This window comes from Papilio xuthus, unplaced genomic scaffold, assembly GCF_000836235.2.
Source record: "Papilio xuthus unplaced genomic scaffold, Pxut_1.1 DF827756.1, whole genome shotgun sequence".
In the NCBI taxonomy this organism is placed as follows: Eukaryota; Metazoa; Arthropoda; class Insecta; order Lepidoptera; family Papilionidae; genus Papilio; species Papilio xuthus.
In genome coordinates, this window is record NW_013530893.1 from 3,434,736 (window position 1) to 3,451,629 (window position 16,894).

The 16,894-nt window shown below is 36.2% G+C and overlaps 1 protein-coding gene across 2 annotated transcripts in view; it reads right to left on the minus strand.

Moving 5' to 3' along the window:
- LOC106116283 (cilia- and flagella-associated protein 58) overlaps nt 1-11,677 on the minus strand; it is a 27,095-nt gene extending 15,418 nt beyond the window's left edge. The window contains exons 1-16 of one of the 2 annotated variants that reach the window (XM_013310049.1): nt 11,614-11,677; nt 8,385-8,513; nt 8,120-8,213; nt 7,611-7,746; nt 6,865-7,042; nt 4,638-4,757; nt 4,305-4,499; nt 3,620-3,741; nt 3,214-3,353; nt 2,966-3,104; nt 2,556-2,605; nt 2,297-2,475; nt 1,605-1,814; nt 754-904; nt 515-639; nt 205-362 (exon numbers count right to left, since the gene is read on the minus strand). In XM_013310049.1, coding sequence (XP_013165503.1) covers nt 205-362; nt 515-639; nt 754-904; nt 1,605-1,814; nt 2,297-2,475; nt 2,556-2,605; nt 2,966-3,104; nt 3,214-3,353; nt 3,620-3,741; nt 4,305-4,499; nt 4,638-4,757; nt 6,865-7,042; nt 7,611-7,746; nt 8,120-8,213; nt 8,385-8,513; nt 11,614-11,637 — 2,150 coding nt within the window. In that variant the 5' untranslated portion in view covers nt 11,638-11,677. Of the gene's footprint in view, nt 1-204; nt 363-514; nt 640-753; nt 905-1,604; nt 1,815-2,296; nt 2,476-2,555; nt 2,606-2,965; nt 3,105-3,213; nt 3,354-3,619; nt 3,742-4,304; nt 4,500-4,637; nt 4,758-6,864; nt 7,043-7,610; nt 7,747-8,119; nt 8,214-8,384; nt 8,514-9,012; nt 9,224-11,613 lie in introns of those variants that run through there. The other variant, XM_013310048.1, reaches the window with a different exon arrangement.
- Nucleotides 11,678-16,894: the final 5,217 nt, after the last annotated feature.

The window sequence follows — 16,894 nt, forward strand, 5'->3', positions numbered from 1 at the left end:
AAGAAGAAGAAGAAGAAGAAGAAGAAGAAGAAGAAGAAGAAGAAGAAGAAGAAGAAGAAGAAGAAGAAGAAGAAGAAGAAGAAGAAGAAGAAGAAGAAGAAGAAGAAGAAGAAGAAGAAGAAGAAATGGTAACCCTAGTAACCCATGATTGAGGATAGCTTCCGAGTTCTGATGATGATGAAACTGTCTACATGTAGCACGTACTTCTGTGTGAGGCGCAGTTTGTGTGTGAGTGTGACACTGTCAGGGTCGGTGCCCTGCAGCTTGCGCCAGCGGTGCACATTCAGCGGTGTCTCCAGCGCCTCCTCCAGCGCGCGCACTCGCAGCCGCGACCTGCCCAGCTCGCGCTCCAAGTTGAACACCTGCAACACAAACATAATAACTGACGCCAACCAGATTCCATTTATAGCATCACTTTGTGGTCTGTCCGTCTTTCTGTCAAGATCCTTTTTCTCAGGAAAGCGTGAAGGTATCAAGCCGGAACTCATTTGTAAGAAAGACACTCTGATGGTACCTCTAATCTCAAATCAGTCATGTTCTCAATTCCTTTAGACAGTAGATTCTTCTCTTTGCGCAGCCTCATTATCTCCAGGCGAAGAAGGCGGATGTCTTCAACGCGCTGCTCGTACTGACGTTCTCCTGGACACAGAACACGCAAACAAATTAAACTGACTGACATTTTAAAGACAATACGAGCAACGACAATACTTTAAATATAGCAATCAGCCAGTTGCTTGTGTGAAGGTACCATACCTCTATGCAAGGTGACCTCCAGGATGCGTATCTTCTCATAGAGCAGAGAGATCTCGTCATTACGACGCACGAGCTGAGCGCCCACCACATCGCGCTCGTTCATCATGCCGTCCAGATCCTTCATCAGCTTGGCACGAGCCACGTCACTCTCCTACGATCATAATTATAAATGACTAGTTGTAACCCGCGACTCCGTCCGCGTGGAATGAAAAAAAAGTTAATTAGTTCCTGTTGGCGACGAAATTATTAAATCACGATTTCAAGAATTAAGGCGGCAAGTTGCAAGAGGCTCAATTAGAATAACGATCAAAAAGTAATTTTTATTATTGAATAGTTAGAAACCAGACCTCTCCACCAGACGAGACCACACGCACGCGCTTTGACTGACCCCGAGGAATTTCCTCTTTTATCAAAGTGTTTTTCTTGGGCGACTTTTCCTGCGTTATTGGTCCGTAGTAGACTTGACCTCTTTGACTACTCTTTCTGCGGGTCCTGGATCGGTGTTACCGGCGCAAGGTGAAGATCGAGTTGCGTGCCGCGAGGTGCAATACGAGGTTCTCGCTTTGTTTATGCGTACTGGTCACTCAATTGGGAGCTTGTCCCAGACAGTGAGTTCCCGATAATTATTCGAATTTCTTTCACCTTTTAAACCTTCACTAGACCTCCACAAAAATTTCAAGACCGAGATAAGATAAATCCGTTCAACCGATCTCGAGATTTAGCGAGATTAACGAACAGCAATTGATTTTTATATTATAAATGAAATAGAACCTTATTATCGTGTTTTAATTCATAATTAATGCCATCTAGTGGCGAATGGCGGACTTATTTGTAATTTCAAGCTGCTATACCTGTATGATCCTATTGAGGCGCGCCTCCTCCTGGCGCAGCGCAGTGATGTCAGCGCGTGCCTCCGCCAGGTGCGCCAGCCCCGCCTGCACCTCGCCCCGCAGCTGCTCGTTCTTCTTGTTGCACTTGGCGAGCACGCCCTCGCACGTCTTCAGCCCCGACTCCTTGCCGCTGATGTCCTCCTTCAACTGCTCGATCTGGTACGCTAACATCTGGAATATTTCTTTATTATTATATATTATTCCAAGCGCATGACAGCTCACTCTTCGAATGCTTAAACCAGGCTACAAAACGTTCTACACTATATTTTTTTACTTTATTACACGAGTACAAAGTTTCAGTCAGAACTGGTATAATATACCCATCACTTAGTTTCGTCTCCGACTTGCCAGATACTATGAATATTTTAAACGCTTGTTAAACGATTATTATGTGGTTAGGTTAACTTTTAAACACGAGTTATTACAGTAAAGGGAGAATTTACTGAAATTTACTGAATTTAATTTACAATAAAAATAAAATATTGTAGTATCTAATAGAAATAAATACATAAAAAGTGGTCGAAACCACGCACTCAATTTATGTACTACCTTTAATTTTAATTACCCACAATTTCATCACTTTTGTATCTACCTGCATTTTATGTACAATAGTTTTGAAACTACCTTCAATTTCTGTTATCACTGTTTCCTACCTTCAGTTTCTGCTTTAGATCTTGTATTTCGTCGACCGCTTCTGTATAATTTTTATACAGCATGTTCCTCTCAGTGCGTGTCGCGTCCAATGAAACTGAGAGTTTGCGACTCTTGATGGCTTCCTCTCGTAATGCCTTGTTCAGGTCCAATATGTCCGCGGTTCGGAGACGCACCTCCTCTGCAAGGAGTTGTTTGCAAGATATACAGTAAGTTTCAAATAAAAATCTAAATTTACAAGTTTTATAATACAAGCTGTACCTGTTATCTCATCTATCTTGTCATTAAGAGCTATTGTTTCTTCCAACATCCTGTAGATAGAAAATTTAGACGCTTATTAGTATATGTTATGCTTCAGAGTGTTTTAAGTTTAATCCAATTAGTCTTCCCTTTAAGACGAAAGATGATAAATATTATAAGAGAAAAACATCTTCACCGTTAAATCTACTTCTTTCTCATAGGTTCTCATTGTACTGGATTCGGGACTCTAGTACCTCATTACACGAACGACCAAACAGACTTCGGTTTATATTCTTCCCCAGAATGTCATAGGGAAGAGTCTAGGGGTTTTTTTTTTAATTTTCAACTTCAATCATAATATTCTATCATCCTCTTACTTGTAGATGTTTCTAGCTTATACAATTTTCGTTTATGGATGTATTATCAGCTACCTGTCCTTGTCCTTCTCCATCTGCAGTATGACGAGGCGCTGCTTGTTGACTTGCGCGTTGCTCACCTCCACCTCGTGCTCCAGCTGCTTGCGCCTCTGCTCCTGCAGGTTCAGCAGCTGCAGGTTCTCCATCGCCTCGTCTGCAACAAACATTGTACATTATTCTAGATTTTTCTCTGTCAGTCAGTTTTCGTGGTAGACCTCAATCCAATGTTTTATAGAAATATGTTTAGGAGATGGTTAACTTACTCTGAATTTTCTGTATGTTCTTGTTGAGAATGTCCTTCTCTCTGTTTAAGTTTTCAATCTCCCTCCGCTCGGCCTCCGCGTGCTTGTTGCCCAGCATTATCTCCCTCTCCATAACACTCACTTGTTGACGCAGACGTTCCCTGGGTACAGTTGAAACTTTACACCACCATAGAAATCGTATTCTGTTCATATATTTTGTATTTTAATCTGCCATGAAAAAAATCACACGGTACCTAGGACACGGGTAGGGTAAACTCCAAGCCTCTCAGTGTGGACGTATATTGAGCTGAATATTCTACTACTACTATGAAAAAGATTGTTTTTTTTTTATTTAATAGCAAACCTAAAGTAGACTCGATTCCCTCGATAAGGACGTATAAGAGCTGACGAAGGAATGTAGTAATACCTTTCAGATTCCATGGTTGCTTTTGCCTGCTCCAAAAGTTGGTACTTCTTGGTTTGCTGCACCAACTGTTTGCGGAGCTTTGAGATATCGTTCCTCATTCTATTGTTGTCATCGGTACTGTTCTACAAGATTTTATTCTTTTTTTATTTGATTTTATTCAGAATATATTATAATTAAAGTTAAATGGAAATGTAGAAGGAATAGAACTACCTATGAGCTAACAAGGATTTTTCTTGATCATCTAGATCAGTGGTTCCCAAACTTATTTTGTCTACTGCTCACTTTGAGAATAAACATTTTTTAGCGCCCCCATCTTTTCACATATTTAAAAACCACTATAACTTCAAATTAAATTAATTAATTATTGTGACCTATATATGTATATTAACGGAAAATTGTAAACGAAACTTTATTATAACCCGCAACTTGAGACCTGCAGCGCCCACAAGGGGGCGTTATCGCCCACTTTGGAAAAGACTGATCTAGATGAAGACAGAATGAACCTGTTTAAAAGGAAAAAGAGGAAGCAATAATGGAACAAAAATATAGCATTGTTAAAATTACTTGATAATTGGTTCAGGTTTTTGCTTTCTTCAGGTTTGGAACTTTTCAAGTAGACTAACAACCATGTCTTCGGAATTGGGAACATAATTAAGTGTAGTTTAAGTGTTAGTATATATCTTACCTTTAACTCCTTAGTGGTAGATATGAGCGTCTGTTTTGTCTGTTCCAACTTTATGTTGGCGTTATCCAGATGTTCTCTCAAAGTTGCGGCGCGTGCCGTCGCTTCCTCTTGTTCGCGTTGGGCCAGTTCCAGCCTGTTACCCATGCTGTTCAGCTGCTTCTCGCGACGTTCTATACCCTTCTCTGCTCTGCTCAGCTGACAAACAAATCACCATCATCGTCTCATTCTCTACGGGGAGTTGGTATAATATGTACTACCCTTCCATACATCTCTATCAGCCGTCATGAGTCAATCACTTTTTACGCATGTCTGTGGTTGACCTTTAAAGATTACCTTATCATTGAGATTGCTGATGATCAAACCTCTTTGTTCCATCTCAGCCTTAAGTGTTGCGGATTCAGATTTTATGAAATCTACCAGTCTGTTCTGTCGCACTGCATTGTTCTCTGCGTCCTATAAAAGTAGAATGAATATTATTGTCTTCTTAGGTTTCTTCTATTTGTTAGTACGAGTTGAATAGTTTACCCCCATGATTGCTTCAAATGTGTTTTCTATTCTATTATATTCCTAAACGAGTAGGTAGATAAGTCAATTTGTGAAAATGTGTTTACTTTTAGAAATATTACACTAAAAAATAAAATACCGTAAAACTTTTTGAGAGCGATTTATTTAAAATAAACACAGTATACATAGCTCAATATCTTAATTCTTACTTCACAAACAACGCTAACAATAAAAATTACAAATGCAACATAAATTAGTACAATTTAGACGTGTTGACACGCCGAGCGCGCGGCGCGGAATGTCACATTTCATTCAGTCGGTCCCCCCACCACTCCAATGATCATTCACTCGTTCATTCCTGGATCTTCATCAAATATTCCATCGTCTATGGGAAAGAGTTGATTCATTGTGTCACTACAGGGCCAAAACATCGAGGTCTGTGACGTAACACAATTACATTCGGTGTGTTTTGATGGATCTTGATATACTAACGTACTGCTTGACATACAGCTCATCAATGACTGAAAAATTAAATTTATATTAGTATTTTTTAAGGTAAAAACAACTTGATCGGAGTATATTCAATATATAATAGTAACCAAACTAAGCTAATACCAAGCTTTTTAATCTTGGGGGACCCAGCATTAATTAATAATCGGCATAATAATTTCGGACTTGTACCTACATAGACAAAATTTTAAAAAATAGTCGGAACGAAGGAAATTAAAAAATAAAACTGGTATTACATGCACGTATTTATTTTATCCTTATCTATAATAATAAACCATAGAAATATTATAAATTTCCGGAATTTATTTTTTTTTAAATATAAAAATTGCTCTCTGAAACAAAATAACTCAAGGACTTGTATAAGAGTAAGCTGTCGCCCACGACTTCCTCTGCGCAGATTTAAAAAATAACATAATTAGTTTGTCTATGTGTTGATTTAGACTATGTTCTATGTCTATGCTAAATTACAGCAAGATCTGTAGAGCCGTTCTAAAGATACTTACCTTCTAAAAAAAATCCGAACTTTTACATTTATAATATTATTAAGAATTAAAATAAATCATACTCAAAAACTTACTTTAATATGACGACATTTTAAAACGGTTACGACGATCGACGATGTTTGATTTTGGAAACTTTGGATTGCCTATTAAATGTGACAATGAATGTAACTTACAATAAAGAAAGTCCGACACAATTCAAAACTACCAATAAATTACCACCAATTAAGCAGCACTTTCATCCCGTTTTTTTTAAATAGCAGCATAACCAACTTTAATTCTTGCTTAGATTCTTTTAGATTAGATTAAAACGCAATATAAATGTGTGTCGGTGGCTCAGGGGTCAAGCACTCGACTTGCAATCTGCAGGTCGTCGGTTCGAATCCCGCCATGTACCAATGTGTTTTTCGATTACCGACTTACATATGTACATTTATCTGACGTTCTTACGGTGAAGGAAAACATCGTGATGCAACCTGCACATATCTTAGAAGAAATTCAAAGATATGTGTGAAGTCAACCAACCCGCGCTTAGCCAGCGTGGTTGACTATGGCCTAATCACCCTTAACATAGGGTAGGCTTCAAGCCCCTCAGTGGGGACGTATAGTTAGCTGATGATGATGATGATAAATGTGTAGATGATAATTTAAATATAATAATCATTAATTTCTATAATTATATAGTAAATTGTTTAACAATATAATCACGTAGCAACACTGAGGACAAGCAATTATTATCCTGACACTAATCATCATAATTAACATCAGTTGAATATTATGTTCAATATGTATCACTTCCGCTAACGTTCAAGGTCAAATTATATTTTTAATGTATACTAGCTGTCGCCCACAACTCCGTCCGCACGGGATTTGAATAGATAGTAGCCAAATCTCAGACCTACTAAATATACATATAAATTTACGTAAAAATCGGTCAAGTAGTTTCGAAGAAGTATATTACGACTTACATACGAGAATTTTATATAAAAGATCACACATGTTTATTAAATATACTACCAAAGATGAATAATAATGTAATATATTACCTCAAGCTTCTCTTCTAGTTTAGCAATACTCTCCTCTCCAGCCGTGTTCCTGTGCTCCAGATCCTCAATGTAGCCGAGTGCATTGTCCAACCGCAGTTTGATGCCGTCCAGTTCACCCTGGAGACGTGCTTTCTCTTTCTCGAACCTCTCCTTTTCTTTCACAGCTGATGTTGCACCGCTAAAGTTATTATTACAAAACTTTAAGCGTCACAGAATATAAATAAGAAAGAGGTAAGGTTTAATTCTGTTCGGAATTCAATGTACCTCGTATTGTTTTTTTAATAGTACATTAACTGACTGATAATGGTTTCAGCTATTTGAATTATTATATGTTATTATTCTTTCGCTACTGAAAATGAGCTGAAAAGCGCAAGGAATTACTCCGTCTGAGCTGGCTACCTCTTGCGACAAATTTTGTATATTTTGCTGTTGTAACTTTGAGCTTTATATATGTAGTTTTAGATATGAATAGTTAGAATCTTTTGGTCCGAATGACGTGCTTTCATTACAAAATCCAGTGTCAGAATTATTAGTGAGGGGACATTAACGTCGACATTTTAGTAAGGCTAGTGTTGGGTCAATACATTGGATTATTTTCGGATTTTCTTCCAAACAGTAGTAATAATAGAATTTTTTTGTTTGGAATAAAACTTATATATTTTTTATCGATAGATGGCGCTATATTGTATCTGAAAACAATTTCGAAAAACATTATCTGGCGAATATTTGCGTGTAAAAATACTTACGCATCATCTTCTCCGGCGCGTTTTCTCGCGTCCAACTCTTTCTCCAGTTTTGTTAATGTTTTCTTCATTGTATCCAAACTCTCGACACTGGCCAACTCCCGCGCGTGCATCGCGTCTGCTAAGCATCTTGCCTCCTCTGAAATACCATAAAAATAGATCCCGTTTGCAAAGCAAATGAATCGAATATCAGTTTCAAAATAAGCAAATCCTTTAAGCAGGGGCAAAACTGCAATATGTTACATCATTATAAATTCTGATTATGTCCCACACAAAGATTATTTGCTATTTTCGTTTTATAACTAGCTGTCACATGCGCATCTGTCTGAGCGGAATAAAAAAAAACTTAATGAATAGCATATGTGTTCTTCCGGAATATGTTCTACATTTATACTAAATTTCATAAAGTTCTATTCGGCCGTTCTTGAGAGTTCTAACAAACATCCAAACATTCGTATTTATAACATTAGTAAGATGTTTTATTTTTTATGATGTTGGTAAGAAAGCATTACCAATTTCAGCCATTAATCGTTCAATGTTCTTCTGAGCGTCTGATAATTCTGTAATGTAATCCGATACGGTGTCATCAAAACGACCCAGCTTTGTCTGTGGAAATAGTAAATTAATATAATCTAAGACTAAGGAGTCTATGGCATACAATACATTCGAAAAAAAAGTAAGATTCTTTTACGTTTCACTAGATAGCGCGATTCTCAAACCGACATGAAACTACTACTACTAGATGGCGCTGTTTTTAATTCTAATTATTTTACTTACCTTTAACGCAGTGATGTGTTCATTTTGTGTGCAATTCTCTTCTTTTAGTTTAAAATAGGAATCGTAAAGCTTTGTGTAGACATCGGAATAATATTTCATTCCTTCAGCCTCACGTAGTTGTTCCAAAACCTGTAACAATACTATTTTTAAAAAAAGCTTTCCAATTTTACTTTATAAAAATGTACAGATTGGAGTCATATTCATACTTTACTAACCGTTGGTTTACTGACCAAAGACTCTGTATAAAACATATCGTCATCCCTGTCATTTTCTTTGATAAAATAGAGATAACGGTATGTTTTAAACGGACATTTTGGTCTCAGAAACGTAAAGTAAATAACGTAAATTAAGTTAATGTTAATCGTAACTTAATTTTCACAATCCAATGAATATCATTTCCATTCTAATTATCAATTTTATAGAGATGCCATACGGGCACCGTCCGTATGGCATTGGTCTTACGGCGCTTAAATAACCTTTTAAGTTATAAAAATGAGTAAGCTATAACGTCGTTATATTTTTTATAAAACTACATAGCGTTTGTTTTAGTTCCAAGAATGCGGTTAAAATAGAGCCTATGTGGTTTTTATCTTTAAAGTATTTACGGAGTTAATAACCAATCAATAACCTTTTCAAATTCTTTCTCAGCCTCCGTAGTCCCCGATCCAATCCCGCGAGCGGAATCAAAGCCATCTTCATCTGCCTCCATTTTGTAAATTGAATTTAAATAATCTAATCTGATAAATAATAAACGTTAAGCAAATAATAGAGAAGCAAAACAAAAGTTGTTTATAAAAAATATTGTCAGCGATGTTTATTCGTTGCTGTGACAACCTCGTGACTTTTAGAGATTAAACAACGGATTATGACTACATAGATTAGGAATAAAGTGCCCTGTGATGGCATAGATAATAAAGCACTCACCCCCTTTACGCAACAGGGTAGGCAGAGATAAAAGGTTTTATATAATACAATCTTTTCACGTCTCTTTATGTTTTACATTTATACCTACATATATCTAAACTTCGTTAGTGATTCCTTTCTCTAAAATGTCTCAATTCACAATAAAATTAAGCATCGCATAGTTCTTGCTCTATTTATAATCAAACTAGCTCTCCACCGTGACTCGGTCTGCGCGGAATTAAAAAAAAATAGCCTATGTGTTCTTCCAGATTATATTTTATATGTATGCCAAATTTCATCGAGATCCGTTCAGACGTTCTGGAGATACCTTCAAGTAAAAATCCATCCATCCATCTATGCATTCACATTTATATTAGTAAGTATACAATATGAAATAATAATTGAAAAAAAATAATTAAAACAATATCACATCGAATTATTCACTCAAACTAATAGTTTATATAACTTCGATGAAATTAAATTTAATTTGCGTATTTATAGCACAAGAGAGACGGACAGTTATATTCACAAAGTAGAAAGAGATGCAAATAGTTATCACTCAGATGTTAGATAGAGATGGAGTATTAAAGCGGACGTAAGAGCGAGAGGGGAACATTCGGAAGTTGGGAGGTTGTCAGTAATCTAGGGACCCCTCTAATTGTAAAGTAATGAGGAAGCGGCCACTTTTACAATTACTATCAATGCGATTTCCATATGAATTGAACTGTTTTAATATAGTACGTAAGGCCCCTAACTAAATATGTATATTAAATTATTACTTATAAGTACCTTTTAACTCAACAATTTATATTACAACTGCGTCCGAGCGGGATTAAAAAACACAATTAGTAGCCTTCGTGTTCCAGACTATGTTCTATATGTATGTCGGAGAATATCAATTTAAAATGAAGTTAATTGTTTTATTAGAATGCCAACATGTAAGAGGTGTCGTCAATAGTGTTGAAGCTCAATTTATTAAATAAAAGAATGTCATTGGTACGGAGCGGTGGATGGACGTGGATTTGACTAGAAACGTCAATAGTGGGAGTGCTTAGTTGAGAACGGTTGCGCTTCGATAGTCTGCCCAGCTGCAATTCGTACGGGTTGGTAAACGGATCGAGGCCTGCCTTTCCGCAAGCCACCGTGCGACGGTATTCCGTTGCTGCTCATACCCCCTGTAGCGCCAACGCCGGACCACACTTCTAGCCGACAGTGGTGTGCGGGTTCTGGAGATGGCGCCCGCGCTGGTGTGCGCACTGGCTGGGTGAAGCGGAGTAGAATATTCGGACGGAGTACGAGTATCGACCATTTAATTAGTGAATTGCTCGGTAATTTCCGACATTTGTGCTAAATTTAATCGTGATCAAAGCAAAGGGGTCCGATGAAAACCAGAGCAGGGAGTGCCCAGGTTGTTCCTGTATCGGCTGAGCTGGCAACCTTTTGTCACGTTCTCTTTTGTATTCATCATTTTTTTTCTGTGGCAATAAACGTTTATTCTCTTCTGTCCTGTTCTGCTCTGACCTGTCCTGTCCTAATAAGTCATGATAATCCGTGCGTTACGTATTACGTTAAAGTCGTTCAAATAGACAACATAATCTTTTTGTATATAGATATACAGATAATAAATGTTCAGTTCAACAATGCACATACACTATGTATTTATCGATTAACATATTTTTTCTAGTTCATTAACATGATTAGATATTTTCCTCAAAGCTTGATGCTGGGAAAAGATCAATCGACATTCCTAAACGTACATTGTACAATAGCATCTACATACATTATATACATAATTTTCCTTATATACATGTACAGTAAACTAATTAATTCACTATGTAAACGATTTTTTAATTATAATGCGAATGCAATGGATGTTTATTAGAAGGTATCTCTAGAACGATTGCATGGACCTCGTTGAAATTTGGCATAGATATAAAACATTGTCTGGAAGAACACATAGGCTACTAAGTTAGTTTTTTTTAATCCCGCGCAGACGGAATCGCGCTAATATTTTTTTTTTAAATAAGTATGACACAAAATAAATACATTTCCACACGAAATAACTTAGAATTTGGATTTGCTAACGCTCTCAGTAAATGTTAATAATTTTTGAAACAGTAGATTTATTTAGATTTATCTTTGCCAAACTGTATCACTAAGGTGCACCCTAAGTGATCATTAAACGACTTAAATGTATCGATATGACCATTTTAAAAAATCTGTATTAAACATACTTTTTATAGATGATAAAGGACATAAGTTTTTTTCTTTACGTTATTTCTGGTAATAAGAGAGGTGGAATAAAAGATCGGGTTCAAAGACGTACCTTGACACGAGTATTGTAACGCATCGTTGCCTTCTCGGTGTTACCTGTGACCTCGTGAAGGTCGTCTGTGAATAAAAAAAAGTTTGTTTTAAAAAAAAATTGAATCCAACAGACTATAACCGGGAAAGAACACAAATCGAATGATCATCAGTTCGGAGGCTACCTTAAGTTAGGGGTGACTAGGCTATAGTCAACCACGCTGGCCCCGTGCGGGTTCACACATATCTTTGAATTTGTTCGCAGATATGTATAAGAGCATCTATTCATCATCATTATCGGCTTACTATGCGTCCTCACCGAGGGGCTCGGTGCATAACCTAAGTTAAGGGTGATTAGGCCATAGTCAACCACTCCGGCCAAGTGCAGGTTGACTTCACACATGTCTTTTAAATTTCTTCGCAGATATGTATAGGAGCATCTATTCAACATCATCAGCTCAATATACGTCCCCACGGAGGGGCTCGGAGCCCACCCTAAGTTAAGGGTGATTAGGCTATAGTCAACCACAGTGCCCTATTGATTCTGTTTAGTATAAAAAATAATCACACTACCGTATGATTCAAATCAAATATTTACATCCCAAATAAATGACGAATTTTTAATATGTTACGACGAAAACATGTGCAAATCCGGCTTTGTTTTTTTTATTATTGGTTTTGTATAAAACAATATTTACTAGTGCTATGGTTTTTCGTATGTTTGTACTGTTTAATGACGTTTAAGAAAATTGGAAAGTTGAGGGGAATTACCATAGATAATGAGGTTAAGTATAGCATTAATATGAAAAGAGGTTATGTTTAATCATTTTAACTAATTAATTATTCAAAATAGAAACATTAGTTCTACTTAATTATTTCGTACGTTTTTAATCTTACTAATATTATAAATGAGAACGAATTGTTCATTATTATTTGAAGATATCTCTAGAACGTCTAAATAGATCTCGTTGAAATTTGGCACACAACATGTGGAAGAACACATAGGCTAATAATTAAGATTTTCTTAATCGCGGGTCGCGGGCGACAGCTAATCTTATCTTACTTCTTGCTAATATTATAAGTGCGAATGTGTAGATGGATGGATGGACGTTTGCTTGAAAGTACCTCCACAACGGCTGAATAGATCTTGTTGAAATTTGGCACACATTTAGAATATAGACTGGAAGAACACATAGGCTACTGAGATACACATAGCTACTAAGATTATTTTTAATATCGTCGCGAGTCGCCGTCGGCAGCTAGTATTATCTTACTTCTTGCTAATATTATAAATGCGAATGTTTAGATGGATGGTTTGATGGATGGATGGATGGTGGATAGATGGATGGGTGTTTGCTTGAAGGTATCTCCACAACGGCTGAATAGATTGCGAGCGACAGCTAGTTTTTTTTTAAATATTTTTGTGTGTTATTTAATATATGGACTTTAAATCGTACATCAATTTGAACGTCTTTTTAAAGTAACCTTTTAAAATATATTAACAAGGAAGTTGATGCTTTGTGATCAATTAGTTAATAGCATTAACTTAAGATAAGATTTATAATTAACTTTTTGCTATCCACATTTGACTGACTTAAAGACCAAACCTAATGATATGTTTATATTCTTAATTGAGAAAAAAATTATCTTACTATAGATCCTATTTTAGATTGTTTTATCTTACTTCTTACTAATATAATAAGTGCTAATGTATGGATGAATGGATTGATGAATGGATAAAGGGATGTTTGTCTTACTAATATTATATATGCGAATGTTAGGATGGATGTTTCTTAGAAGGTATGTCCAAAACGACTGCATGTATCTCGCTAATGTTAAATCATTGCAATCCTTTCTAATTCATTTGTAGCATCCTTGGCCGTATCAAATAAAAAGATTGTGTTCTGTTTCGGACAATACTTGCAAAAGGTTTTAACGTTCACACTTCTACGACCTAAATTCAATTTGAAATATATTTAAACATTTAATTAGATCTTACTATCTTACTGTATTATAAATGCGAATGTTTAGATAGATGGAGTATGTTTGTTTGAAGGTATCTCCAGAATGGCTGCATGGATCTTGATGAAATTTAGCATAAATGTAGAACATAGTCTGGAAGAACATATTGTTTACTAATTAAGATACTTTGTAGTTTCGCGCGGACGCTAGTTGAGTTATAAAGACTCTAACAGTAGTTAAGCTCGCAAAAGACTATTGCCGGCTGGATCACAGATAACACAACATGTGAAGTACTGTTTTTTATTATATTATAAGGTGAAAAACGATTAAATGGCCATCTACATCGTCCGAAATACTGAAGCAAACATTGCCAATGGACATCGGCAATAGCAGATGCGTTGTCTACTTTAAAGAGATAGAGGAGGGGACGCGTTGATATTTTTTTTTATAAGACAAGTGGTTAAACGAGCGGCGGGAACACCGAGATGATCAACGACACCCATGGACATCTGCAACACCAGAGGAACTGCAGATGTGTTGCCGTCCTTTAAAGAAATGGTATGCTCGCTTCTTGAAGGGCCCCATGTCGTATTTGTTTGGAAATACCGCCGACGACAGACCGTTCCACAACGCAGCTGTGCGAGGCAAGAAGTTGCACGAGAATCGCACCGTTGTGGAATGCCAGCCATTCAGGTGGTGTGCATGGAACCTGGTGGTATTTACCCTTCCCGTGCATTCATCTTGTGACTTAACTAAAATTCCTTGGTATTTTTTATCGCAGTCGGACTAGAACTAAGTATTATAGTATAATTGTACTAAATTAAGGCGATAATAAGTGTTTAGTGAATAACAACCTTCTATATTGTACGATATGAGATGCAAACAGGCGTGGATCAAACAGCAATCGTTCATGACCGTGGGAAATGCAAGTCCTTGCTCGTTTAATCATATGTTCTATATGTTGTACGTTAACTTTACAATAATACATAGAATTTAATAAAAATACACCTACATGATAAAAAAAATTAATAATGATAAAAAACCGGAAGTCGTCATTTCATCGTGTTAATTTTTTATTAGATTGGTACAATGCCGAAGTCAAAAATCTATCTTTAATCGAAGGATAGAATCCAGTTAGAGTTTATTTTAATTACTTTTTAGGAGATTTTTATGTAGAACATTACATTTATTGCCCTCTAAACAAAACTATCGCTTTACTAAAGAAAGCATGTCTTAAAACCGATAAAACCGAACCGAAGATATCCCAATTGTCACTTGAATCACTAAGGGCAAGCCTTAGTGTAGGTTTTGTATGAAATATCAACACGGTAACTTATTTTTTTATAAGATAAGAGGGCAAACGACCAGCAGAACGAGGTGTTCTTCGACGTCTATGGACATTTGCAAGACCAGAGGAACCGCAGCCCGCAACTGATTGCATCAGTATGAAAAATTGCTTGAGACAGTTTATTAAATTTGGTTCACCCTTAAATCGACGAAATTTTTTGCAGCAATTTTTTTTAGTAAATTCATACTTACGTAATTTTCTCTAACTAGTTCAGTAGTTTGTGTATGTGTTTTTTTTGTATGGAATGACTGTGTGAAAGAGGATATGCGTAAAAAGGGGGTAGACTTGGATATGACGGCTGATAGAGATGTATGGAGGAGTAGTACATACTGTGCCGACCCTCGATAGGGATAAGGGCAGGTTGATGATGATGAGTTCAGTAGTTTTTTTTTTTAATTAGTTGTTCGTCACACTGGACAACATCGAATTAAGGCATAGTAGTGTTTTACAATTTAAGAAAACAAAACAAAGTGTTACATTTAAAATCCTGATATTCAAATGTTTAATTAATGTAATTTATAACGAATTGACTTCCGCACGATTTGCAACAAGGACGACAAGGATAAGGTCACTAATCGCAGATTAAAAATAATAAACCTTTATTTAATCTATTCTAACATACAAAGCTAAGTCTAAATAAATACTTTTTTACGGAAGTTTTCCCTATCGTTTTAACGAAAAAAGTTGAGACAAAATTTGTTTTAGTGTGTTATAACAGTCGCTGTTTACGATCGCGCTGAATTAAAAAAAAACTCAATTGTGCCTATGTGTTCTTCCAGATTGTGTTGTTCCCTCTATCTATACGTATTTATAATATTAGTAAGATTTAGCCATTGGAAACCCAGGATAACTGTGGACTAAAATTACTTCTCTGGTATTTTTGAAATCTTTTAGAATTAAAAAACTTTATCAATATAATGTTCAGATGACTTGATGTATAAACAACTAAATATCTTCATCAGCACCCTATACGTCCCCACTGAGAGGCTCGGAGCCTAACCTAGTTAAGGTATTAGGCCATAGTCAACCGCCAAGCGTCGGTGGCTCAGGGGTCAAGCACTTGATTGCAATCTGCAGGTCCTGGGTTCGAATCCCGCCATGTACCAATGTGTTTTCGATTTCCGACTTACATATGTACATTTATCCGACGTTCTTACGGTGAAGTAAAGCATCGTGATGCAACTTCCACATATTTGAGAAGGAATTCAAAGATATGTGTGAAGTCAACCAACCCGCACTTGGCCAGCGTGGTTGACTATGGTCTATACACCCTTAACTTAGGGTAAGCTCTAAGCCCCTCAGTGGGGACGTATAGTGCGCTGATGATGATAATGTTGAACCACCTATATTTCTTTATATTATACTCAAGTAGTTTAAATTTTTTATTAAATAATCCAAACAAAAAACGATAGAAATATACTAAGCCCGAAAACACTTAAATAAATAAATAACAATTAATGCCATATAAATTAAACTAATCGTTTTTTAATACCGAATTAAATTTCATCATCATTATTATTTAGATTTCAAAATTAAAACAAATATTTAAATGTTTACTAATACTACCGCTTTTCTTAAGCGACTTGCAACTATTACATAACTTTTATAACATTATATAATATAATTCAACTATATGTTATCTTGGATTACTATGACGTTGGGTATTTTATTACATGCGGGGAAATTGCATAGAAATGACTTTGAAAATCCGGATTATTCTAAGGAAAATCATTATTAGTCGTTTTGACCTTTGTTAGTGGTTTCGTAACGAAAACAAAATGAATGTTTTATATAGAACTAGCTGTCGCCCGCAACTCTATCCGCACGGAATTAAAACTTAACATTTAGGGGGATGAAAAATAGATGTTGGCCGATTCTCAGACCTACTCAATGTGCTCACAAAATTTCATGAGAATCGGTCAAGCCGTTTCGGAAGAGTATGGGAACGAAAGTGACACGAGAATTTTATATATAAGATAATCATGTTCTATTC